The sequence below is a fragment of the Aristolochia californica genome, unplaced genomic scaffold (genome assembly GCF_029961685.1).
Source record: "Aristolochia californica isolate CCGP_79_NKW_82.1479 unplaced genomic scaffold, dmAriCali1.0.hap1 SCAF_1, whole genome shotgun sequence".
Lineage (NCBI taxonomy): Eukaryota > Viridiplantae > Streptophyta > Magnoliopsida > Piperales > Aristolochiaceae > Aristolochia > Aristolochia californica.
Window position 1 is genome coordinate 47,021,943 of NW_027181770.1, and position 27,062 is coordinate 47,049,004.

General features: G+C 40.5%; 1 protein-coding gene and 1 pseudogene across 1 annotated transcript; one reads left to right on the plus strand and one right to left on the minus strand.

The window, feature by feature from the left end:
- The first annotated feature begins 1,032 nt into the window (after positions 1-1,032).
- LOC137959384 (large ribosomal subunit protein bL28c) lies at positions 1,033-2,286 on the plus strand. The gene is made up of 2 exons (XM_068806782.1): positions 1,033-1,367; positions 1,820-2,286. Exons 1-2 carry the CDS (start codon positions 1,133-1,135, stop codon positions 2,050-2,052), a joined length of 468 nt encoding a protein of 155 aa, XP_068662883.1. The 5' UTR covers positions 1,033-1,132; the 3' UTR covers positions 2,053-2,286.
- On the minus strand, positions 2,159-6,853 carry LOC137959377 (rho GDP-dissociation inhibitor 1-like; annotated as a pseudogene).
- Between the last annotated feature and the right edge of the window lie 20,209 nt (positions 6,854-27,062).

Consider the following 27,062-nt stretch of genomic DNA (forward strand, 5'->3'; position numbering starts at 1 on the left):
ATTGTTAGCAATCCAATTTTTATGAGAGAACAAAACACATAGAGGTGGATAGCCATTTTGTCAGAGATATTGTGATGAAGAAAGATGTGATCACTCCCTATGTTTGGTTGGCAGATCAACTTAGAAATGTTTTCACCACGGCATTAGGGAAATGTGAATTCGTGAACTTCTATGACATGTTGGGCCTCATGGATATATATGCTTCAACTTGAGGGAGAGAGTGAGAAAATCAGCTTAGGGGTATTTTTGGTTATTTTACAAGACCGGATAATTTATATTATGACACTATCTTGTTCAACATGTTTGATTTAGTCTACATACAAATTTTTATATTCAAAAGCAAAGTAGAATAAGAGTTATAAGAAAATAAATGTTTTCTATGTAAGAAGAATATTTTTTATTTCTATAATTTATGACTTAAAAGCTAATAAATAACATTGGGCTCATGCACAACAACACCCATCACAACTCATTCAAAGTTTTGCCTCCTTTTTTTCTTCTTCCTCTTTTTCTCTCTATTCCCCTTTTCGCTTTGTCTACATTATTCACACTTTTTACACTAACAATATTTTTTTTTCTATTACTCCAACTTGAAACTACAAAGATAAACCAACAATACTAAAATGGTTCTTGATCGTGTTTTTTTATTTTATGTTATTTTTAGTATAAACATAAATACTATAAATAATTTTTTTTGTTGTTTCCTGTGATCATTAAAAACACAAGACTAGTCAAAGATAATTTTTTCAATAAGAAATTTTTTAATGAAAAAGTAATAAAAATAAAAATTTCGTAATTATTTTATTTTCCACAAAAGCTAGTTTATTTTTGTTTGAAGGCTCATTGCCCTTGTCTTCTCCATAATATGCGAAAATATAAGAGCCTCATAGGAAAACAAAATCTTATTAAAAATATTTTCGTCCTCAGTTTTTCTCTTTTGCGATCTATAATCTGAATTTTTTATTAAAAAATATAATTCATAATAAGGGCCTCTCACAAGCTTCTGATTGTTAGGTTTCAGAAATCATTGCAGGGTTGTTTTCTCCTCCATCGACCGTTGTTCATTTCGTTCAAAGGCTCCTCGATCTTATCTTCTCCATAATTTTTCCCAGTGAAAAACGGAAACACTGCAATGGCAGCATCTGTACTGGGCAACTTGGTCCTCTCCTTCCGTAGAGCAGAAGCTAGTCGCAGATCTCTGGGCTCCTCCAGGGTTTCTCACAACTCTGCCTCTCTCACGGCCAAGGTTTCCGACCTCAGCTTTGTAACGTCCCAACTAGGAGGCCTGAAGATTTCTCACGATTTCGGCTTCAGTCGTCTTCCGAAGACCCTCCCGTCTAGGCCGACTGTCGTTCAGCCACTTGCACGTAATATCTCACTTTCTCATTACTTTTGTGATTTGTGAATTTGGTTTTTGTCGCTTTGCTCTCCAAGGATTTCTGCTCTCCTTTAGAGCATGCCGCGAAAATTTTATTGGGTGCTCCGGAATGCTTTTGCGTGGACATCGGAATGATAGTTATTGTTGATTGTTGAGCATTATTTTTGTTTTCCTAAGTGCATTTTGATTTAGTTCATTGATTGCGCTTTCGTTTCTGTTCTGGCAAGAACAGAAAAATCGTTTCTATTCATTTGAAGCGACTGCTTCCTCATTATCTTTGGTTAATATCAGAGGTAGGATTAACCAATTAGTCCTGGTTAAACCACAAGGGCAGTCTTGTGTCTTTTCCGTTGGGGAAAAAATGGGAAGTTATGCCTCTGATCTCTCCTTCAGATGTTGATTATTTTCTGCGAACTTACAAACTGTGTGGCACCTGGTCAGGTCGAGTATGCCCATTCACCGGAAAGAAATCAAACAGGGCAAACAAGGTTTCGCATTCCAATCACAAAACAAAGAAGCTGCAGTTTGTGAACTTGCAGTACAAGAAAATCTGGTGGGAGGCTGGGAAGCGGTTTCTTAAGCTGCGCTTGTCCACCAAAGCTTTGAAGACCATTGAAAAAAATGGATTGGATGCAGTTGCAAAGAAGGCCGGAATTGATCTCCGGAAAGAATGATGTTGGCTGTAACATGCTCTTATGTTTGTTTTTGCGTCCAAGATCCTTATCTTGCTCATGTAATTGGATTTTTGCTGTTTGCTATGGTCATGTGCCCATTTTGCTTCGTCCTTAGAAAGAGTAAAGATCATGGAAGTAGCCCAGGTGTAAATGAAATTTCCTTTTCATTGAAAGCCGCAGGATACTGCAAATTCATTGAGGCACTTCATAAATATCTGAATAATTAAACAAAAATTTAGCAGCCGATGGCCTGGACACAAGCTGTAGGACTTTAAAAAAAGCAATTGTAAAGTTTAAGCACATTGTACTACAATCTATACAAAATTTCAGTATAAATCATGAATTCACTGTTGGCGGTATAAACCTTTCGAGCAAGCAGGTCTTCTCTGTGCGTCAAATTCTTGATCTTAAAGGAGTAGTCAAGCTCCAGATGGCATCTTCTATCATCACCTTCAAACTGCAGTAAACAGTAATAAAGTTAAGCTCATTGTTTGGGAAAATAATTACATCACTTGCTCGAAATACACCATACATAAAGTATAGTATGTGTTAAGAATAAGCATCAGGTCCACACCAAAATGAACTGACAGGCAGAACCATGGAAAGAACCTAACAGTATATACAGGCAGCATCTACCTTAAGCTTTGCCAAGTAAATTCCTTCGCAAACACACCAAACGGGACTTGTCTCCTCATCCATGAAATGGACATGGGTCTCTCTGGGAGGCAAATGTATCCAACATCCCTCTGCTTTGATCAACTGGGGTCCAAAAAGATTTAAAAAATGAATCATAATAATTGAGATCATAAAATTACTTTCACAAAAGCCACTGCTAGATTAGACCCCCAGTTGAAGGCAATGAAAGACCATAATCCAAAATCAAGGGATAATGTTTCTGATCATATTTGGGCAGCAGGGTATGCAACTAGGTTAGCAGAACAAAAAGACCAGCCACCAACTTTAATATGGATCAGTATGTAACTAAAGACACTAATTGCAAATTAAGACTGCTACCATGCACAAGGAAGAGCAGCAAAAACTTCATATTACACCAGTGTCTCACCCTTTTCTTTGCTTTGACGGACTATACAAGTATAAAAATTTCTTCATATCACCTGTATCTTGCTTCAACATCTTCTGGCATAGCCTTCTAGCCTCAGCAGGTTGCTTACCTGCTCACAAGAACTCCATCAGAACCACAAAAGCAATACCTCAAGAAACTCTATGCATAAGTAAATATACCCATTCAGCTTTATCCTTGAATGCAACATATGTCTGTGATAATTAGTATGTGGAGACCACTCTCTGATCAGCAAAAGAGATCACTAAATCACGTTTAACTTTCAGAGTACAATTTTTACAGGTGCATTGATTTTTTGAATGGTCTGAAAGAGGTATCAGTAGGAACTTGGCTTCCCTCAGCCATAAAATAGGACCATCCATTTGAAATCAACATCTTTCTACATTCCACATAATCGAAAATATAATAGCATCTTGAATTTAAATACAAGGCAATTCGCTCTTATTTGTGTGTGCTGACAATAAACCAGTCATAGCTCCAGGATGGAGATATTGATTGTAGATGGCATCGACTAAAAGAAAGACCACTACCACCCAGAGGTCTGAGATCTACAATAGATTATCAGTCTATCATGACTTAACTGTAGTTGATTATCAGAAGTCCCACATAAGAATATTGCAGACAGCTCAGAAACAAAAAAGAAATATTTACACAACAATCGATCCTATTGCAGTAAACATCTTTCAAAGCAAACCCAAAGTTTTGAACTTTTAAATTGTACCTTGAAGACCACCTTTCCAGACAGGGTTGCTGTACCTCAGACGAGACAATGTTATGCATCATGGTGAATGTCAACTAGAGATAATAATGTGACCCTTCCTTGAGAATAAAAAGAAGAGGGCTCTGGTTGTCTTCAACAGGTAGCTGAGTATTTATCTCCACTGAATCTTCAATCACGTTTCCTATGGACTGGATCATAACTTCGGGCTCCATTTTGTCTACAAAATCTGTAATGAAACAAAATGGGACAAAAATTGGGAGAAAGATAAAAGAGTAATGTCAAAAAACAACCACGTGTGTAGGGGTTACATTGCTAGAAAATAAGGAGAATTTTCATAAAGATGGCATAAATTTGTAATTATGCAAGCTGGTGTATGTCCTCTTATGTCTTTTGGTTTTTGAAACATGTCGCCCTAAGGACATTATAATCATTGTAAACACCTTCACACAACTATAAATATAATCTCAAGGCATGTGGTAGATCACTCAATCTTCTTCCTCTTGGCTCAAATTCGTCCATACACCTCTCTCTCTTTTCCCTTTCCTTCTCTCTCTTGGTTTCTTCTCTCCTCTCTCCCAAGAGGTAAAATTTTTCTCTTATTTCCTTTTCTTGAGATCTCGTGTTTGTCTTGGCCCTAGAAATCAACATGATATTAGAGCGGGCAAAGATCTAAGATGGAAAAGGAGAAAAAGATGGAGGAAAAAGGGAGGAAAAGAAGAAAAAAAAAGAGTTTCTTGTTTTTCCTTAAATCTTTTTTTCCCAATTCCTATTTTTCATTAGATTTTTACTCTCTTACCATATGTTTCCTATAACAAATTATATACCGTTGGAAAAATCTTTGAGTCTAGTTTCCAACTAAAAAAAATCGTTAAAATCAGATTTTTTTCTAGAAAGATAAATCAATATTTGAATAGCAAAGGTCAAACAATAGAAAAGTTTCGTGTAGCAGCAGAAAACCTCAACTTCCTAAACGGTTTGTACCAACATTACAGAGGAGCTATGTGAGTCTACTTTCTATCCCAATATACCGTTTCTCAATCCGATATTTCTAGAGAGAGATATCCACATTAGAAGAATCAAAGGTTATGCTGCTATCCTGTTGCATGTGAAGATCCAAATTTAAGCCGAATTTTTTGCTTCACTTTTTGAATTACTAATTTCGTTCGAGTTACCAACTTGAGTACTTTTCTTTTCTTAAAAGTTTATTTTGTTCGATTTCACATTACATTAGTTTTCTTAAGAGAAGTTTTTCCCATTATGAGTTTAGTTTTTTTTTTTTTTTGACAAAGTCAAAAATTTTTTATCTAGAAAGTTTTGTTTCCTAATTCTAAATTTCAAATAAGTGTCCTAAATCTTCCCTATTCTAGAATTATCTCTTGAATATTTTCTTTATAAATTGGTCAAGCTGTGTTAAAAAGTAATTGCCTTATTTGAGAAGTCTATTTTTAGAAAGTTTCCATAATTACATTTCATCTCAAAACTTCCTTATTAGTTTTTTTAAAAGTTTTGTTGATCATCATGTTAATAGAGGAATTATATTTTTATCTCCCTCTTGATTTGAACTTGGGCACTTTTTATCCATCTATTAGTCTAAAAACGCCTCCTAAATTGGAAGTATGAAGAGTTGCATTATGTGCCTTATTCCATTTGAAGTATGAAAGCTAATATATTTTTATTTGCACCTTACTCATCAAAAGTATTTTTTTTTCAATTTGTGTTTAATAAAATCACTTCAGATCAATGCCTATAGACCCACTCCCTAAAAATATATGAGTGTGCCCAACATCCAACTTAAGTCAAGTCTTTTATTATTCACCCAATAGGTGATTTGTGTTTGAGCGACCCTTAAAAAGTGAGTAGTCTCTTTATTGTTTCTTAAGGTTGGGTTGTTTTTTCTGCCACTGAAATTGAGCGGAGTATGTTTCATACTATGACTATTTTGACTGTGTATGGAGCTTTGTCGTTTGGCTAGGAGTAATTTTTCTTCTCTCACCATTATATTGTGCAAGTTGGGTCTTTGGGTAAAGAACAAAGAGATTTCCAGTTTGAGGGGGAGAAATAAAAGAAAAAGTACAAGACAAAAGTAACCAACAATGAAGAATCCCACGTGTTTTGGTAATCCAGTTTTATGTGACTAGAATATCCAACTAAGGAGGAGACAAGATGAAAACTACAGCCAAGGTGTGAACAAAAAGAAGATGAATCAAAGCAAGGTAATCAAATTTTCTTTTTCAAGTAATACAAAATCAAAATTTCTTTTTCAAGCACACAAGTTTCTTGACCAAAATTATTGGCAAAATGAAATTACAAACACCACCTTGAGGGAGATATTAAAAGACACCTACATATGTAAGAGTAGCATGACTAGTAAATAAAGAGAACTTTCATAAAAATAACATAGAATTATAATTATGCAAACTAGTGTATGTTATCTTATATATCTTTTTCCTTTTGAAGCATATAACTCTAATGGCATTATAATCATTAAAAACATCTTTATACAACTATAAATACAACGGTTAGAGCATTCAAACCTCTTCCTCTTGGTTCAGATTCATCCATACACTTCTATCTCTTTTCCTCTTCCTTTTCTTTTCTCCAAAGAGCTAGAATTTCTCTCTTCTCTCATTTCCTTTTATCTCTTGTGTTTATGTCTTGGCCCTAGATATCAATAAGTAGAGAAGGAAATGAACGTATTCCAAAACAGAAACTTGGCAACCCGATCATTTATCAAATTGTCCTCAGACAGCCCAGAAGCTTCTCTTTCCATCTCACCAAACTCTCATCATCCTGCACAACACATCTTTCAAAAATGAGATATCCGCCTTCTTTCATTTCTTCATCTTTTCCTAGGAAAATGAAGAAATGAGTTAACACCAAGCAGAAACCATACACTAAAATAAAGAGAAACGAAAGGAAATGGAAACCTTGTCTTTCTCAATTTGCTCTTTGAGCGGTATCAAAGAACCAGCAACAGAAACGACATGCTCGTCGTCTTCATCCTCGTCGTCCACTTCAACTGCTCCATCCTTGCCGGCTGCTTCCACCTTGTCATCAGCAGGAATAGGGTCTCTGCAAATCCCAGAACAAGCGGAAGTTCCCGCATCCACTGTCACCGTCCATCTCTTCCCGACCCAAAAGCCCTCACAAATTCAGCTACAGGGTTTAAAGACAAACCCATTTTCCTCTCTCTACGCAGTATTGTACACTACAGTCTCTTGATTTTTGTTGAGCAACTTCTGTCGCCGTCACTCCACTGTCCCAGAGGGCCAGGGTAGTTTTAAACAATTTTCTCATTTTCACGAGAACCACAAAACTTGTGTTTTTTTACTTTTGTCATTTTTATTTAATGATTTTATAATTCACGCAGGAATTAAAAAGGAAACAGAAAAGAAGAAAATCAGCGGAGAAATTGAGCACGCAGGAATTAAAAACGGAAACAGAAAAGAAGAAAATCAGCGGAGAAATTGAGCGCGAGAGACTTCGTTCATTCTTTCTTCTCATCCTTTAGAGGCCAACATCCCACTTATCCCTTCTGAGCCCATTTGAGGAAGAATTTTTTCATCTAATCAAGCTGAATCTTCACCGTGGATATACGGCAGATACAGTGTTGGATTTGTGCTTTTATTGCGGAACTGGAGGCTGTCCATGGTTTACTCATAATCAATTTGCATCTAAGTAGCAGGGTCTGCAGAGTGTACTGCTTGGGAGAGGGACAATAGTCACGTCGGCATAGATTTAGGGGAGAGAATTGAAACGGGCAGGGTCTTTCCGTCTAGGGAGGCGTTCTGTCCTTTTCTTCCCATTTGTTTAATTATTAAAAATGATTAGAAACAAGGTTTTTTAATAAAAAATTATTTATCTAAATAATGAACTCTAAAATATATTTTCTAAAGTACCAGATTTCAACATTGGGCGCCATAGTGGAATGGTCAAAGCCTTGATCACTCCAGTTTGAATGCCTAAAGTTGAAATTTAATATTTTGGAAAGTAAGTTTAAAACTTCATTATTTGGGTAAATAATTTTTTTAAATTTGGTATTTTGATAAATGACCCTTTTTAAAATTTGAATGGGGTTGGTTCAACCCCGAACTGGACCAGGTCAGGTTAAAGAAAACTTGCAAAAAATGGAAGCAACAAGTGCTATCCCTAATTCAACTCAGGCCTATTCAATTTTGGGTTAACCCAATGGATTCTTGAGTTCACCCATTGGGTTGAAAATCTGTAGTTTAAAATTAAAATTGAAACGACCATCAAATAGGTAGATGGTCGGTTTTGATCTCCAAGGATTTCTGCTAACTTTGGAGAGAGAGAGACGGGCTTGATCAAAAGTTTAGTGCAAAAGTTGAAAAAATGAAACCTCGACCGTTCGATCAACACTTATGCTTGATCAACGGTTGGGTTTTCTTTCAAACAAAACCCCCTGCCGGTCTTCCTCCTTCGCACGCGGCCTTCCTCCCCTTCGCCGAGCCATTCCTCTCTACCGCTTAGCGCTTCCTCGTTGTTCACCAATCCCCCGTTCATCGCTGTCATTCCTCTGGTTCGTCTGTGCTACCTCCTTCCTCCCGTTCATCTGAATCTCCATCTGCCCCAAAGGAATCTAAAGAAACTAGTCAAGAAGATAAGCCAGTCCAAATCTGCTTACGCTGAATCTGAAACTCACGCATAGAAAAACCAGTTTGACGACCCACCTCGTTCATTGAGCCAGACCGATGACCCACATAGGCGAGAATTCCTGCCTCATCAAGTTTTCGAGTTCTGTTACTTGTGTTTTTATATTAGATGTTGGGATAAGCTCAAAGAGTTTGTTGACCATTTTTTCGTTTGCATATTCAATTTTCTGTTATGTCATTGTTCACCATTAATTCGTATCTTGCTCCAATTTGGTAGGCTGCTTTTTCATCACGGTCAACTTCCTAAGTATCGACTGGGAGTATAAAATTATGCTTTTGATTCTAATTTTTGCAGTTCATTTTATGGATGTTACGTTGTTTTAGGGATATTACTTTTTTTTAGGACACATCTTTTTGTTCTTCTAAAATGTTTCTTCAGGTCTTTCATCGATCCAAGCAACTCTAAGACCTATTGTGTCACTTGATGTAGATCTCCTTTAACCCTCTAAAGCAACGGTCGATACCACGAATTTACAGATCCCTTTGAGGTAAGTTCATCTTCACCTATCATATTTGGTCCAAAATTTGATACTAGGCCTATAACTTTATGAAAGGACCCTAGAACTTGCACTATGCCCTCTATTTCTTATCCTATATCAAATTTTGTTTCTCATCATTGGTTGTCTTCTTCTTGTTGTCAATTTTTGACATCCATCTCCTCTGTATCTATCTCACAATCACAGAAGGCTCTGAGACATCCAGGATCGAAGGTAACAATGGAAGAAAAAATGAATGTTTTATATGAGAGTCAGACATGGACCTTTGTTCTGCTTCCTTTCGAGAAGAAACCCGTGGGTTGTAAATGGGTTTTTACCATTAAGCACAATCCCAATGGTTCCGTGGTTCATCTTAAAGTCTATCTCGTCGCCAAATGCTACACTTAGTGCTATGGACCGGATTATGAGGAAACGTTCTCCCCGATGGCCAAGTTAAATTTGGTACAAATTTTATTATCACTTGTTGCAAATTCTTCTTGGCCGGTATATCAACTCGATGCAAAAAAATGTCTTTTTAAATAGAGGTATTAAGGAGGAGATCTATATGCATTAACCATCTAGTTTTGTGGTTAAAGGGGACTTGGTATGTAGATTAAAAAAATCATTATATGTCTTAAAATGGTCTCCTTGAGTTTGGTTCGACACATTTAGCTAAACAATGTTGTGGTTTCTGTTCCATAGATGCTCCATTGATCATTCTGTATTTGTCAAGAACTTCTTGAAGGGAAGTGTATTACCGATAGTTTATGTAGATGATATTGTCTTAACTGGCAGCGATGCGAAAGGAGTACAAGAAGTCAAAGTGAATAAATGCAATGAATTCAAAACAAAAGTCCTTGGACTTTTGAAATATTTTTTGGGTATTAAGGTCTTCAAGTAAAAACATGGGAATGTCTTATCTCAGAGGATATATGTTCTTGATTTGTTAGAAGACATGGATGATGAGATCTCGATTCCTAGATATTCCTATGGATGCTAATACCAAGTTGTGTGCAAGCTCTAGTGAAGATGTCGATGTGGAAAAATAACAGAGGCTTGTTGGGTGTTGAATTTTAGGACTTCATGGATTTAGCTCAAGGTGAAAAAGAGAGAGACACCCATTAGGAGAAAACAGGAGGAGGAAAAAAGGTTATGGACTTCTATCCTAACCCTCTCCCTGAAGCTCAATTTATAGATTGTTAAAACTATAATATTATATTTATGCTCCTGGAACTTAAACTAATTACATCACTGCCATCTCTATGAGATGACTCTTTATTTACCATCCTGCCATCACTCTATGGGTTTGTGGGCCTTGTCCTTGGTCTGCGGGCTTGGACCCATCTTCCACCTCTTTGATGTGTGGGCCTTCTTGGTCTTGTGGGCTTGGGTCCATCTTTCACACACTTCGACGTGTGGGATTTCCTTAGTCTTGTGGCTTGGGCCAATCTTCTAATACCCCCCCTCAAGTTGGGGGTGAGTGAACATCATGAACACCTAGCTTGCTACAAATAGTATTGTTATGGTCTCGGACCATGGACCTTGTAATCCGACGGAAAGGAGACTCTGCGTCCAACACAGGTTCAGCACCAGTGTGCTGTAATAGTCCAAGTCTGCCTATGATGGTGAAATCTGGGTGTAATGGGTGATGAAAAGGAGAAAAGGGAAGAGCTTGGAAGCGATGGAAGGAAGGAAGGATAATCAGGCTCTGAGGGAGACCGTAACCTACTGCTCGTGAAGGGAGACAACAACCTGGTTGGTCAAAAGGGGAACCACCCTGTTTGTGTTCTGTTTCTGGGTTAAAATGTTTGATAGCTTTCATTTCCATTTGCCCCTTCTTAAGCTGTTCGAAGAGGAGCCCAAAAATTACATACATTGCCATTATATGGCTTACATGCCTAAAGCTGAAAATACAAATTGAAATAAGTTGCTACATCAATCAGAATTAAAAAATAGCCATCATGGCTTACACGCTCAACATGCTGAATTTGTTGAGCTGCTGAAATAGTTGCTGGGAATGCTGAATTAATTCCAATACAAAGCACTTCCATAAGCACTTCAACTGTGGCGCCTTTGGATGACTCGTTCGGCTATCGAGTCTATAACATCACTCTCCCCTTTGAAAGAGAGCTTGTCCCCAAGCTCAAATGAAGGGTACATGTGTTGAAACACCTGTAAGTCTTCCCACGTGGCCTCAGTGGGATCAATATGTGACCATTAAACAAAAATCTGGGTGTTGTCCTGGACCTGCCTAGACTGCAGAATTTTGACTGGAGTGAGAGAGACCTTACCTTCTTCAATTGGTGGCCAAGCAGGGATAGACTGAGGTGTTGGTCCCTCGAGAGACTTGAGCAGTGAAACACAAAAAACATCATGGATTTGAGACTCCGGTGGTAGTTGGAGCTGATATGCAACTTGTCCCACTCGCCGTAGAATTTTTTATGGCGCAAAGTACTTGGGGGAGAGCTTGTGGCGTGTCCCGGCAATGGACTGTTGGCGATATGGCTTGAGGCGGAGCCACACAAATTCATCAGGGTGATACTGCACATCCCGGTGGTGCTGATCATACTGAAGCTTCATACGGGCTTGAGCTTGCCAGAGTCGGGCGAGGCCATTTGCTAGCAACTGATCTCTGTTGTACCAAGCTTGATCAACTGCGTCCACACGAGTGGACCTTGTGGTGTAGGAGAGGAGACGGGGTGGGTCCCGACCATAGAGAATTTTGAAGGGGGTCTCCTATAAGGCTGTGTGATATGAAGTGTTGTAGCAATACTCAGCTCAACTAATGTAATGAGCCAATTTCTTGGGGCTGTCCCCCACAAGGCACCTTAAGTACATCTCGATGGTGCAGTTCACGACTTCGGTCTGACCATCTATTTGCGGGTGGTCTGCCGACGAATATTTAATTTCGTGCCGCAGAGCCTGAAGAGTTCTTTTCAGAAGTCACTGGTGAAGATCACATCCCGATCACTCACTATTGACTCGGGAATGCCATGCAAACGGACAATGTTGTCAACAAAAATTTGGGCAACTGTGGCTACTGTATACAGATGGGCCATGGGCAGGAAATGGGCATATTTGGACAGCCGATCAACCACAACTAAAAGGATGGATTTACCCGCTGCTCTCTGTAATCCTTCAATAAAATCCATGGAGAGGTGGGACCATACCTGAGTAGGGAGGTCGAGGGGCTGGAGCACCCCAGCCGGAGACAAATGGTCAGCCTTGTTGCATTGGTAGATCAGGCAGGCAGCAACATATTGAGCAACATGAGACCTCAACCCAGCCCAATAGAAATCGTTGCGTATCTATTGTCCCGTTTTCTGGAGCCCTTCATGTGCGTTGTCATGGTAGGCTGATAAAATTTGCACCATCAATGGAGAGGAAGGCATGAGGTAAATGCGTCACTTGTACAGGATGATGTGGTCTAGGATAGACCAGTGTGGTGTCATGTGTCCTGCTGTAATTTTTTGGGACAATTGTTGTAATGCAACTGTGGACAAGTGCTCCTGATGGATGACCTCTAGTAGCAGTGGTGTGGGGTGACTGATGGCTGCGAGTTGCAGTGCGGTGTCTGAGCGATGGGAGAGAGCATCCGCATCTCGGTTCAAGGGCCCTGGTTTGTATTCCACTGCAAAATCGAAGCCCATGAGCTTGTTGATCCAGTGTTGTTGAGGTGGCATGGAGATGCGTTGGTCCAGCAAGAACTTGAGGCTGGAGTGATCAGTGCGGATGCGAAAGAAATGACCCCACAAATAAGGCCTCCAGTGTTGCACGGCCTTTGCTAACCCGATTAATTCTCGCTCGTAGGCTGGAAATTGATGATGGCGGAGGGTGAATTGCCTGCTGAAATACGCAATGGGGTGCTGGGATTGATGAAAGACTGCCCCAATTCCACTGCCAGAGGCATCACATTCCAGCACAAAGTCGTCTTCAAAATTTGCTAGCTGCAGCACCGGTGCTGAAGCGAGAGCCTGTTTGAGGACGTTGAAGGAGTTCTCTGTGGCCTCCCTCCACTGGAATGATTTGCGGCGCAGCAGGTTGGACAATGGCGTTGCGATGTGGGTGTAATTCTGGATGAACTTTCTGTAATACTCCGCTAAGCCCAGAAAACCTCGTAAGGCAACAACATTGTGGGGTAGTGGCCACTGTATGATCGCCTCAATTTTGGTGGGATCCATAGTGATGCACATGCCCCAAATAGGCCACCCGTGGCTGACCAAAAGAGCACTTGGAGCGCTTCAAGTATTAGTGGTGAGTCCGGAGAAAGCTGAAGACCCTACTCAAGTCTTGGAGGTGTTGCACCCAACTCTTGCTGAAAATCAAGATATCGTCAAAGAAAACAAGGACAAATTTTCTGAGAAAGGGGCGAAATACTTCATTCATCATGCTTGGAAGGTGGATGGCGCGTTGGAGAGGCCGAAAGGCATGACAATGAACTCGAAATGGCCATGGTGAGTGCGGAAGGTTGTTTTCTCGATGTCCAGAGGATGCATGCGAACTTGATGATAGCCGGACAGCAAGTCGAGCTTGGTGAAATTTTTTACCCCGTGGAGTTCATCTAGGAGTTCATCCACCACCGGAATGAAAAACTTGTCCTTAGCGGTCTTGGCATTTAATTCCCTGTAATCAACACAAAACCACCATGTGTGGTCCTTTTTCTTCACTAGTAAGACATGAGACGAGAATGGAGAGTTGCTCGGCCTTATGAGGCCCTAGTCAAGCATGACAACACATTGCCTTTCAATCTCATCTTTTTGGAGGTGGGAGTATCGATAGGGCCGCACCACCACAACTTCGGAGCCAGCCTTCAAACGGATTATGTGATCACAGTGGCGCAAGGGAGGTAGGCTGCTGGGTGGGAGGAATAGATCAACAAATGCTTCCAACAGTGAGTCCAATGTGTGGACAGTGGGTTGCTGCTGCTGTATGGTATGCAGTTGTGCTGCACCTTCGGTAGGAGAGCCTTGTAGTGTGACTCTGAAGTGTTGCCATTCAAAGCTCATGGTAAGGGCAGCGAAGTCCCATAAAATTGCCCCCAATGTCTGGAGCTACCTCACACCGAGCACGAGATCAAAACCAACAAGTGGTATGATATAAAAATCTGCTAAAAAGCGATGTCCCGCAATGGCAAATCCTACAGACTTGCTGACCCCATAGCTTGGTACCTTATCCCCATTGGCAACGGACACTGAAGTGGTTGGTTGGGATTGCACCAGAAGTTGCAAATACTTGGTGGCTGTAAGGCTGATGAAATTGTGGGTGCAACTGGAGCCACTAGAGCCACCAGTGGCTGGGCATCAACTAGTACACAGAGCTGCATTGTGGTGGTGGTCTGAAGGCCGGTAATGGCATGGATGGAGACCTCTGGTTCGTCAGTAGCAACCTCTTCCACCGGCGGTGCTTCCTCCTCCTCTTCTTCTTCCAGTTCCACCCAAAAAGGTTTCTTACAGTGGTGTCCGCGAGTATAGTGTTCCTCACAATTGAAGCATGAAGCATAAACCTTGTTCTTTCCGGGCTTCCATTTCTGGTCTGGTGAGTTTTTGATTGCTGGTTGCTATGCTTGAGGGGGTTTTGGGTGGGAGGGAGGGCTGCTGTGCCAATGAGAGGGGTTGGTTGACCCTCCCAAGGTGGTTTTCCCCGCTGGCCAGATTGGCTTCCTGTTTTGAAATTTGTGTTTGGCCTCCAAAATACGAGCGAAATTCATAGCTCGGGCCAAATCCGGGGGGGGGGGGGGGGGGGGGGTGCTCATGAGTTCTACTTCCAACCGCAAGGCCTCATTTAATCCCGCTGTGCTTGCTGATCTACTTGGACCACATGGCTAGCTCAGGATAACTTCTCCTGAAAAATTTTCTGGTACTCAGCAACATTGCCGGTCTATTTTAAGAGGATGAGATCACTCAATGGGTTAGCGTTGGAGGAAAGCCCAAATCGGATAGTGCATTGTTCTGTAAATTCTGGCCAACCGATGCCCGGGTGCTCTCTTTCTAGTTGGTGGCCCCATAGCTGCGCTTCATCAAGCATGTGGAAGGCGACCAACCCCACTTTGTCCACTGCAGCAATACGTTGATGGAGAAAAAAATTCTCTCATTGGTAGATCCAAATTAAAGGGTCCTCTGACCCACTAAAGATTGGATATTCTATTTTGGTATACCTTGGAATGGTGGTAGGCTTTGGACGTCCTCCATTGGGGCTGAAATTTTCTGTGCGTCCCCCATTTGGGGTGGGTGTCCTTCGAATCAGTGTTGAGAGTTCTTCAACTTGCCGAGACAGTTGCTGATTCGCCTGAGCCACTGAATGAGATACTGTGCTATCCAGCATGCTTGCCAGTCAACCCTCTGTCTCATGTAGTTCTTCTCTAACTTCTTCTCTAAACCTTTCAAACCTCTCTTCCTGGCTTGACGTCTCTCCCATCGTTCCCTGCTCTGATACCAATGTGTTATGGTCTCGGACTATGGACCTTGTAATCCGATGGAAAGGAGACTCTACATCCAGCACAGGTTCAGCACCAGTGTGCTGTAATCATCCAGGTCTGCCTATGATGGCAAAATCTGGGTGAAATGGGTGACGGAAAGGAGAAAGGGGAAGCGCTTGGAAGCGATGGAAGGAAGGAAGGTAACCCGGCTCTGAGGGAGACCGAAACCTATTGCTCGTGAAGAGAGACAACAGCCTGGTTCGTCAAGAGGGAAACCTCCCTGTTCTTGTTCTATTTCTGGGTTAAAATGTTTTGATAGCTTTCATTTCCATTTGCTCCTTCTTAAGTTGTTCGAAGAGGAGCCCAAAAATTACATACATAGCCGTTATATGGCTTACATGTCTAAAGCTGAAAATACAAATTGAACTAAGTTGCTGCATCAATCAGAATTATAAAATAGCCATCATGACTTACACGCTCAACATGCTAAATCTGCTGAGCTACTGAAATAGTTGCTAGGAATGCTGAATTAATTCCAATACAAAACACTTCCATAAGCACTTCAACTGCGACGCCTTTGGATGACTCGTTCGGCTATCGAGTCTATATCAAGTATATAGGATCTTCCCATATAATAATGGCAGTCCATCATATCTTCCAACACTCCCCCTCAAGTTGGTGGTCTCTTCCAAGAGACCTAGTTGGTATAATATAAGTGAGAGTAAAATCGTTCCTAGTCGTAAGACATCACTCCACACTCTAGTAAAATGGTCATAGTAAAAAATGTTAAGTTGTGGAGCCTAATCAACGCCCTACACTGAGTCGGTACGCGGATCAACTTTCGCGGTGAGGTCTTCATGTGGGTTGGAAGGGGGCGAGAAGCCCCCGCCAGATCCACGATATATTGACTACTGTTTCATTAAGGGTAGTTTGGAAATTTCACTCTTGTAAATTTGTTACCCTAATTTTCTCTTTATAATTGGGGGGGTACTGCTATTAGGGTTTGATCAATCATCTGAGGAGGATCTTGAGTTGCAATCTGAGAGAGATTAGAGAAAACCCATATAAGTGTGTGTGATTTCTCTTGTAAATTATTTCATCTTCAAAGTTGTTACAAGGTGGGACCCACCATGACCACACGAGCTGGCATGATGAGTCACCATGTAGGGTGGCATGATGAGTCATCACACAAGTTGGAACCCTTATCACATGAGTTGGAAGATTTGGCAATCTTCCTTGATTAATGTAATTGATTTATCTTCCCTTGATTTATATAAATTTGGATAATCATGATTGATGTGATTAGGGATATTAGGGATCCTAACTTATCTCTGAAGTTTTATTAAATATGTAAAGGAAATAGTATAAATAGGGGTCTTGGTTGAAGGGTTCAATGAAGTTCTCCACTTCTCAACTCGTGGAAGAATCTCTCTTTAACCTAAAGTCTTTTTCTGTCTTTTCTCTTCTCTCCTCTCTACCCAAACTCTCTCTCTCTCTTTGCTTTTTTCTTCTCACTCTCTCATCTTGCTCAAGGTTTCAATAATGGGTCCTAAATTCAACATGGTATCAGAACATCAAATTTAGGATCCCCACGTCAAAAGAGTGCTTTAAGAAGTTATGATCAAAGCTACTCATAACTCTTTTTGAAGCATGATTGAAGTTTGTGAGATAAGTTTTTCATTCTTGTTATTATTACTTCATGCTCTTGGTTTTCAGATCTTTAGAAGATGATCATATTTCTGTCTTCATCTAATGAAATTATTGAGATTTATGCATATCGAATTAGAAGAAGTTTGGCAAGGCAGTTTTGTTGGTTTTCAAGTTCTTGGCTGAAAAATCGGTTTATGTTGAGATTTTCTGCATAAAAAGTTATAATTTTGTGGGAACAACATTTTCCTGATGAAAAAAATGTTCTTGATCCTATTATGAGTGGTTTTTTATCCATTGGATTTTAGAAATCTAATTACTTAGCTTATATGCTAAGCTTATCCCTTAACCCAATTGTTTGAAGAACTCTACTCGATTTTGTGATATTTTTTGGAGAATTTTTTGAGAGCCATGAGTTGGTTGATTGTTCTTGGAAAATAAAAAATAGAATATTGTGTTTTACATAAAATTAATCAAACAAAAAATAAGAAAGGAAGTGGTCCTTTGAAAGTCTAGTTGACGCCAATCCATTTGAAGAAAGATTGCTATTTTTGAAGGTCTCACAATATCTTCTTGATTAGGCATGATTTTGTTTGATTTTCGATCAGTCATATCTTGCCTAATTCATGAGGAACTGAATCTAGAATGGTTTATCCCAAGCCGGAGTTGAATATATTTTTGGAATGATCTTGGAAAGATCTAATTTGGAATTGCTACCTTACCTTACTTGATCTCATGTATATTGATTGATTTCTGCTATTCTCTACAAGGAAGACTAGAGAATTAATTATAGAAATTTTTGACTAGAAAGTTGACTGACCTAAGAGGGTTCTCTCCTTGCCTAAAGACTTCATAAGCTTGTGTTTTACTCCCATCTACCCTAGCTAGCCTTGGCCACACTTGAATCTCCAAGCCGCTTACTTAGGCTACTTCAAATTTGAGTGCATTATTACCCTTGAATTGCCTCTTATAGGTAAAGAATACATGGGTAACAAGAATGATATTCTCAAGATTACTACCATACCCTTGCGAGGGATATAAAATTTCTTGAGCTGGTCCACATCGGTTCGACAATTCCTTATTACAAGGGACCTACTTGGTCACCTCACCAAACTCGGGTCATCCATAGATGAAGAAGATGTTGCTTATGCTAAGTGGTTAAAAAATGCACTTCGGTAATTAGTTGGCTCATCAACAATGTGGAAGAACCCATCTCCAACAATGTTATTCATCTCAACATCGCCAAACAAATTTGGGAGACATGTGCTAAGTTGTACTCTAGCTCTGACAACTTACACAAGCCATATGATATTCTCCAAAGAATGCTCAACACTAAACAAGGAGAAAATATCCATGAATATTTGGTTTGTTTTAGAGGCTTCTTCAAGAATGGAAGCTAGCTCAGCCTACCTCCACCGATGTCTCTGTCCAAGACAAGCAGAAGGAAGCCTTAGCCACAACCATTTGCCTAGCAAACATTAAGCCATATCTTGAAGTTGCTAAAAGTCAACTCCTTAGTGCCTTTACTATTCCCACCTTTGATGATGTATGTGCCACATTAATATGCATTCTGGACTCTTCTTCTTCTTCTCCTATTGAAGTGTCATCCGCTATGTACTCCATGCATAGGGGAACATCAATCGATCGTGACCGGGGTCGTAGAAGAAATTATAGAGGAGGATGAGGAAGAGGTGAAAGAAATGGTTTTGTCAAAACAAACGGCAGGGAATGCACCATTGTGGGAAATATGGCCACAATATAGATCAATGTTTTAAAATCCATGGCATATCCACACTATAGAAGGCTTCTCAGATGTAGATTGGGTTGGATCACCCGATGATAAAAAATCTACGTCTGGGTATTGTACCCTTGTTGGGGGAACTTGGTCACATGGAAAAACAAAAAGTAAAACATGGTTGCATTACCTAGTGTTGAAGCAGAATACTGAGCTATGGCCCATACTGTAAGTGAACTTTTATGGATAAAGACTCTTCTTACCGAATTGGGATTTTATAAAGGAGGCTCTATGGGCCTACATTGTGATAATCAAGCAACTATTCACATTACGTCAAATCCAGTCTTCCTTGAAAGAACTAAATATATTGAAGTGGTTTGTCATTTTATAAGGGAAAAGTTTCAAGCAGGAATAATTTATCTTAAGTATGTTTCATCTCATGAGCAATTAGCTGATATCCTCACTAAACCTGTTACATCCAAAATTATATCTTATATAGGTGGCAAGCTGGGTATTTATGATGTATTTTTTCCTCTAACTTGAGGGGAGTGATGGAAGATGGGCTCAAGTCCACAAGCTCAAGGCTAGATGCCCACACATCAAAGGAGTGGCAAAGTGGTTAGTTATGGTATGTTCCATAAGGATGACATGAAGATGTAAATACATTGTCTTAGTATATCTTTTAATCTATTGAGTTGTAACCCTAAGGGCTTTGTAACACTATAAATAAGAGCATTGGCTAAGAGGTAAGGCATTCAAGCCTTCTCCTCTCTTTGAGAAAACGTTCAGCCACCCTCTCTTCTCCCTTGAAGCATTCTCTCATTCCCTTAATCCAAACTCTCCTCTCTAACGTCCTTCTCCTTTCTCCCTTTTCTCTCTCTTCTCTCCTTCTTCTTCCACGTTAATCTAGATTCATTCTCATGAGGTCCTAACTTCTACAATGAAGTTGATCTTTAATGATGTTTGGGATACCATTCTCTCAAAAGAAGTTCGTATAAAGGACTTTAGATAATCGTCGACATCTAATTCTGCCCTAAATGTCAATACTAGGGGCAAGAGATCACGGAAAGGTGTATCATGCTGTTGGAAAACCTTTGGATATTGTCGATATTGGTAATGTTAGTTTGAGGATGTCAAACTGGTTAGTGTGGAAAATTCACAAGGTGAGACATGTACCATGCGTAATCTTATCTCGATAGGACAACTTGATGTTGAAGGTCATAATATGACTTTTAATGGTGTTGCCTGGAAAGTCACTAAGGGAGCCATGGTTGTTGCACGAGGAGTTAAAACTGGAACGCTTTACATCACTTCCAGTTACCTAAACATGGTGGCCGTTGTTGATGTTGTTACTAATTCTGACTTGTGGTGTTATAGGTTTAATCATACGAGTGAGAAGGGAATGAAAATGCTTCAGTCCAAAGGGAAGCTACCAGGGTTAAAAAATGTAAACAAAAGTTTGTGTGAAGGCTGTATTTTTGCCAACCAGAAAATGGTTAGCTTTTCTAAGGCTAGAAAGGACCAAAAGACAACAAAGTTGGAGTTATTCACACAGATGTGTGGGGGCCTTCAACTGTTACCTCCTTTGGTGATTCTGTTGTGGTCCCTTGCCATGGATCGAGTAACTCGGCATGGGATTGAATAATCCAGAATTAGAGGGGCAAGTTCAGCATTGTAAAGATACTGCTATCCGCGGAAAAGAGAAATATAAACCTCTTTGCTCTTGGTAAGGAAAATAGGGAAAGATAAATAGAAAAGGGGGAAGAGAGAAAATCAGATTCAAGAGGGAACCTGGACCTGGACTGCATCAAGGAGAACTCCAAACACTAGAGCTCATGAAGGAGAACTCTTAACCTATTTAACCTAAAATTAGACTTGTCTTTTTCTCATTCTCTTTCCCCTCTAAGTAGGGTTGATGTAAACAGAGTTTAAGGTTTAAAAAATTACACTTCTACCCATGCAGCATTCTGACTTAAACAATTAATCAAAAAATAAATTAAAAGTAATATGAAAATAAAATCAATTAACAGTGACTCAGTGGCGCTTCCTTTGGATGACTCGGTTAGCTATTGAGTCCCCAACAATTGCACCCCCCTCCCCCGCTTGGAGAAAGAGCTTGTCCTCAAGCTCGTAAGCTGGGTAAACCTACTTGAAGTTGTCCAACTCTTCCCACGTAGCTGTTGCTGGTTCAGTGGCCGTCCACTGGACAAGAATCTCCCACTGGTCATTAATAAGTCGGGCACGTAACTCCGTGGCTGGAGTTAGAATAACTCGTCTGTTGTTCATCGGAGGAAGAAACAGAGTGATAGGAGGGGCTGGGCCCTTAAAGGGGTTCAGTAGAGAGACATGAAACACATCGTTAAGCTTGGCCGTAGGTGGAAGTTTCAGTTGATAGGCCACTTGCCCCACTCCCAGAATAAATGAGAAAGGCCCAAAGTACTTTGGGGAGAGTTTATGGCGCTGTGGCCCAACAATTGAGTCTTGTCTGTGAGGTTGTAGGCATTGCCAACTGTAGTCCCCTTCCTTGTATGAGACGTCCTTGTGCCCTTTGTCATAGAAGTCTTTCATATGAACTTGAGCCCTCTAGAGGCGATCTGTAATATTCTGTAGCAACTGGTCTCAGTCAATGAGTGCCTGATCAATCACTTCCACTTGGGTGGAACCCAAAGTATAAAATAGAAGCCGAGGAGGATCTCTGCCATAGAGAACTAGGAATGGAGTAGACTGCAAGGTTGTGTGGAAGGAAGTGTTGTAACAATACTCAGCCCACGGTAGCCATTGAACCCAAGTTTTTAGGATGATCGCCCACAAGGCACCTTAGATTCATCTCCACGGTGCGGTTAACCACCTCTGTTTGGTCGTCAATTTGAGGATGACAGGATGCTAAGAATTTCAGCTTGGTGTCGCATAGATGAAAAAGTTCGGGCTAGAAAGTGCTTGTAAAGATCGCATCACGATCACTGACAATCGATTCCGGAATGCCATGCAAGGGGACAATATGCTCGAAGAAGGTTTGTGCTACTCTGGATGCTATATATGGGTGTGCCATTGTAATAAAACGAGCATACTTGGAGAACCTATCCACCACCACAAATAATACAAATTTTCTTGATGTTTGGGGAAGACCATATATGAAATCCATAAAGATATCAGCCCAAACTTGTGTAGGGAGCGTGAGAGGCTGGAGAAGGCCCGCTGGACTTAAGTGGTTGGCCTTGTTGGTTTGATAGAATTGGCATGCTGTGAGATATGTTGCAATGGTGGGCTTCATGGCCTGCTGATGGAAATTTGCCCACACGTGATGCAAGGTTTTCTAGATGCCTTCATGTGTGCTATCATGGTAGGCAAAGAGTATTGCTGCAACCAAATTGGAAGTGTGTGGTATATAAATGAGCTTGTTGTAGCAAATAAGAATATCCTGGAGTGACCACTTAAGAGTCCATTGCCCCCTCTGTAACTTTTTTGTGCAGCTCTTGTAGGACCGGATTATTGGTATTTTCCTCAACCAAGTCTAAGAGGAGAAAATGAGGCTAGCTGATGGCATAGACGAGCTGGTGATTCTCCAAACATCGTGAAAAGGCATCTGCAACCTTATTTAACCACCCAAGGCAGTACTCCACTGAAAAGTCAAACCCCATCAATTTATTGATTCAGTGTTGTTGAGGAGAAGTAGTGAGGCGCTTCTCAAGAAAAAATTTAAGATTGTAAATTCAATGCGGATGAGAAATGCACGACCCCAAAAGTAAGGTGTCAGTGTTGGACAACCTTGGCCAATCCTATTAATTCCCGTTCATATGTTGCAAATTTGTGATGCCTTGCTGCCAATTGCCTGCTGAAATATGCAATGGGGTGGGAGTGCTGCTGTAGGACAGCCCCAATGCCCCCTCCGAACGCGTCACACTTGACCACAAATAATTCCTCAAAATTTGGGAGTTAGCAGAACTGGTGTAGAGGCTAGATCTAGTTTAAGATCTTTGAAAGACTGTGGCATATTCATTCCAAATAAAGGAATTTTTCTTGACGAGGCTGGTCAATGGTGCTTCCAACGACCCATAGACTTTCTCTCCATTGGCAACCGAAACCGTGGTTGTTGGGCGGGGAAGGAATACAGTTGAAGGTGTTGAGCAGCAGTTAAGCAGACAAAATTGTGTGTACTTCCTATAACCACGAGTCCCACAAGTTCCTAGTCTAGCACTCGTGCACTGACTTGCATAGTTTTGGCAGATTTCTGCCCTGTAATGGCATTCAGAGAGATTTCTGGTGCATCCTCCTCTGTAGGACCATCACTCATTTCTGGTTCTACTTCTTCATCTACTTCTAGCCAAAACAATTGTTTACACTGATGGCTTGCCCTATACGGTTCATCATAGTTGTAATACAGGTTCTTTGCCCTACGTCAGCCATCTCCAAACTTGTTAATTTTCGGATATACTGGGCTAGTGAGTTTCTAGGGCTTGTATCTGCTGCCAAAGTAGTAATTGGATTAATTTTGGGTGGTTTCACTGCTGGAATGGTCATTTGAGGTGAAGTGTTTCACCTCCCTTGGCAACCACTGGAATTGTTCCGTTCTCCTTGCCAAACTGTCCTCCAATTTTGAAAAATTTGTCTTGTTTCTAGTGCTCGAGCTAAATTCATTGTTTGATCGAAATCAGCATGTACGTGGAGCTCCACCTCTAACCTTAAGGACTCATTAAGGCCAACTGTAAATAAATTGACCTGCTAGTCTACGCGAACCATCCGACTGGCTCGGTCTAATTTTTCTTGTAATTGTTTTTGATATACTTCGACTGAGCCAGTCTATCATAATAACACCAACTCCACCAAAGGGTTGCTGTGTGCTGGAGGACCGAACTGTATAGTGCACAATTCTTTGATGTCCTCCCAATCTAGTACTAGTTTGTCCAGCTCGACTTGATGAAACCAAAGTTGCACTTCATCAAGCATGTGGAAGGTGGCCAGTCCCACCTTATTAATTTTTGTTGTTCTTTGATGGAGAAATTTTTTTTTGCACCTATGTAACCAAATCCGGGGGACGTCTAACCCAGTAAAAGTAGGAAAATCCAATTTTGTATACTTGGGTACGGTGCCTCCTCCCTGGTTGAAATTTCCAGTGTATGCAGGGAAACCAGTGCGCCCTGTGAACTGGTTCCCCCCTCTGTTGTGCAAGTTGTCCTCTCCTCTTTTTTCTGGGGTTGAGTTTCTTCCAACGAGAAGATTCGCTAGCATACCTGAGAATCTGTCGATCTGGAGAGTCAGGCTTGGGATTTGTTCCAACTGCTGGATGATTTGAGGAAACCTTCTCTCGTTTTTTGCCTATGCCTCTTCCTTTGCATTCTGCACTCTAACCACCAACTCTCTTAACTCGCCATTGCTGGAATCCCCCGTGTTACCCTGCTTTGATACCAGATTGTTATGGTCCCTTTCCATGAATCGAGTAACTCGGCGTGGGATTGAATAATCCAGAATTAGAGGGGTGAGTTCAGAACTATAAGGGTGCTGCTATTCTTGGAAAAGAGGAATAGAAACCTCTTTGCTCTTGGTAAGGAAAATAGGAAAAGAGAAATAGAAAAGGGGGAAGGGAGAAAATCAGATTCAAGAGGGAACCTGGACCTAGAGCTCGTCAAGGAGAACTCTCAACCCTATTTAACCTAAAATCAGACTTGTCTTTTTTCTCATTCTCTTTCCCCTCTAAGTAGGGTTGACACAAACAAAGTTTAGGGTTTAAAAATTACACTTCTGTCCCTACATCATTCTGACTTAAACAATTAATCAAAAAATAAATTAAAAGAATATGAAATTAAAAGCAATTAACTCAGTGACTTAGTGGTGCCTCCTTTGGATGACTCGATTAGCTATTGAGTCCAAAATTTATTCAAACTACTATGTGACATTTATTGATGATACAAGCATAAAGGTATGAAATTATTTCCTCATAAAGAAATCTGATGTTTTTGATAGATTCAAGAGATGGAGAGGAATGGCTGAGAATGAGATAGATTTGAAGGTTAAGTGTTTGCAGTCAGATTATGGGGGAGAATACATAGATGTTGATTTCATGCGGTACTGAGCTGATAATGGAATCAAGATGAAGAAGGCCATTCCTGGAAAACCTCAACAGAATGATGTAGCTGAGAGGATGAATAGGACCTCGAACGAGCGTGCTAGGAGCATGAGATTACATGTGGGATTTCCAAAGATCTTCTGGTCTAAGGCTATTAGCACCACTGCCTATTTGATCAATAGAGGTCCTTCAACACCATTGGATTGCAAGATACCAGAAGAAGTCTGGAGTGACAAAGGGGTAAACCTTTCTTTCTTGAAATATTTTGGTTGTGTTTCTCATATACACATTGATTCAGCAGTTAGAAATAAAATTGATTCTAAATCTAAGATATATTTCTTTATTGGCTATGGTAGTACCGAGTTTGGTTATCACTTCTAGGTTGACCAAAGTCGTAATGTTATTAGGAGCAAGGACATGATCTTCAATGAAGGTGCCTTGTATAAAGACAGGTTGAGAACAGAGTCTGAGAGCACAAGTAATGAAACCAAGAAGTTTGAAGTGATCAATTGAGAGATCTTTCAGTTATTGAGATGGAGAATATTACTTAGGAAGACCAAGAAAACATATCCCCAGAAGTAAATCAGAACATTCCTGTGACTGAACTCAGGAGATCTGCCAGAACTAGCAGACCACCACAGAGGTACTCCCCTACATTGATTTATATTTTTTTGACTGATAAAGGTGAACCAGAGAGTTATGACGAAGTTGTGCAAGTTGATGAATCAACCAAGTGGGAGTTGGCCATGCGGGATGAGATGGATTCACTGTTATCCAATCAGACATGGAAGTTGACCGAATTTCCAAAAGGGAAGAAGGCCTTGCATATGAAATGGGTGTAGTGAATAAAAGACGAACATGATGGCAGCAGACGGTACAAGGCAAGATTGGTGGTAAAAGGTTTTCAACAAAAAGAAGATATTGACTATACTGAGATTTTCTCTCCAATAGTGAAATTGACTACTAATAGAACAATGTTTGGACTAGTGGCAAATGGAGACTTGAACTTAGAGAAGTTGGATGTGTAGACAACCTTTCTTCATGGTGATTTGAAGGAAGAAATTTACATGATGCAGCCACAGGGTTTAAAAGCACATGGAAAGGAGAAAATGGTATGCAAACTTAAAAAGAGTTTGTATGGTCTTAAACAGGCTCCAAGATAATGGTATAAGAAGTTTGACACCTTTATGAGTAGTAATGGTTTATTGAGGTGCCAGGCAGATCGTTGTTGTTATGTGAATAAGCTTGATGACTCCATCATTCTACTATTATATGTTGATGACATGTTCTTGCAAACAGGAAATAGATAAGTTGAAAAGGGAGTTGTCTAAGAAGTTTTCAATGAAGGATTTGGGTGATGCAAAACAAATCCTTGGGATGAGGATTACTAGGGATACTAATGTTTTGAAACTGTCACAAGAAGAATATGTGAAGAAGATGCTGATCATTTTCAACATGAATGATGTATAACCAGTGAGTACTCCTATGGCTAGTCACTTTAGGCTATATAAGGAGCAATTACCTTCTACAGAGCAGGAGCGAGTAAACACGACCAATGTGTTATGGACTTCATAGCATCACGAGTTACCAACAGGCGTAGGAATTAATTAATGTGATTTTCAATTTCCATGTAATTGTCTTTGGTTTGAGTTGGTTTAGCATTAATTGGTTTGAACCATTGACCCAAGGGGTCTAAAGTGTTTTGGACGTCCTCAACCCTATTTAAGGGGACGACTAGGGTAATGAAAAAGAGCAATTAAGTCCACTTTCGCCTAGAGTAAATTAGATAAACAGGTCGAGAGCTCCTTCAAGCTCTCTCCCATTTTCCCCAATTCCTTTCCGAAATCCCCTTTTCTGAAATTCAGTCTTCATCATTCCATCATTCTATCTCAACGTCAAGCAAGGCAATGGAAGGAAGAGAAGAGAGGAGGGTGACAAGATCCATGGCTCGTGAGGAACCTAACAACGTGGTATCAGACAAGTCCACCCTTGGTGAGTCTTCTTCTCCAGAGAACATACGTCAAGTACTTTCAGAACTTCAACAACAATCCACTCTTCAAGGTACCGAAATTTCTCACATCCATAATACATTACATACGCTGGAATCATCTCTCCAAACAGTCATACGACAACTTGCTGCAAGTCAATCACCAACGCCACCACCAACCACCAACTTTCAACCACAACCAGTACATCATCCA

Coding starts and splice junctions, on each gene's coding strand:
- LOC137959384 (XM_068806782.1), top strand. CDS start 1,133: ATGGCAGCATCTGTACTGGGCAACTTGGTCCTCTCCTTCCGTAGAGCA. Junction 1,368..1,819: donor TGTCGTTCAGCCACTTGCAC/GTAATATCTCAC, acceptor GCACCTGGTCAG/GTCGAGTATGCCCATTCACC.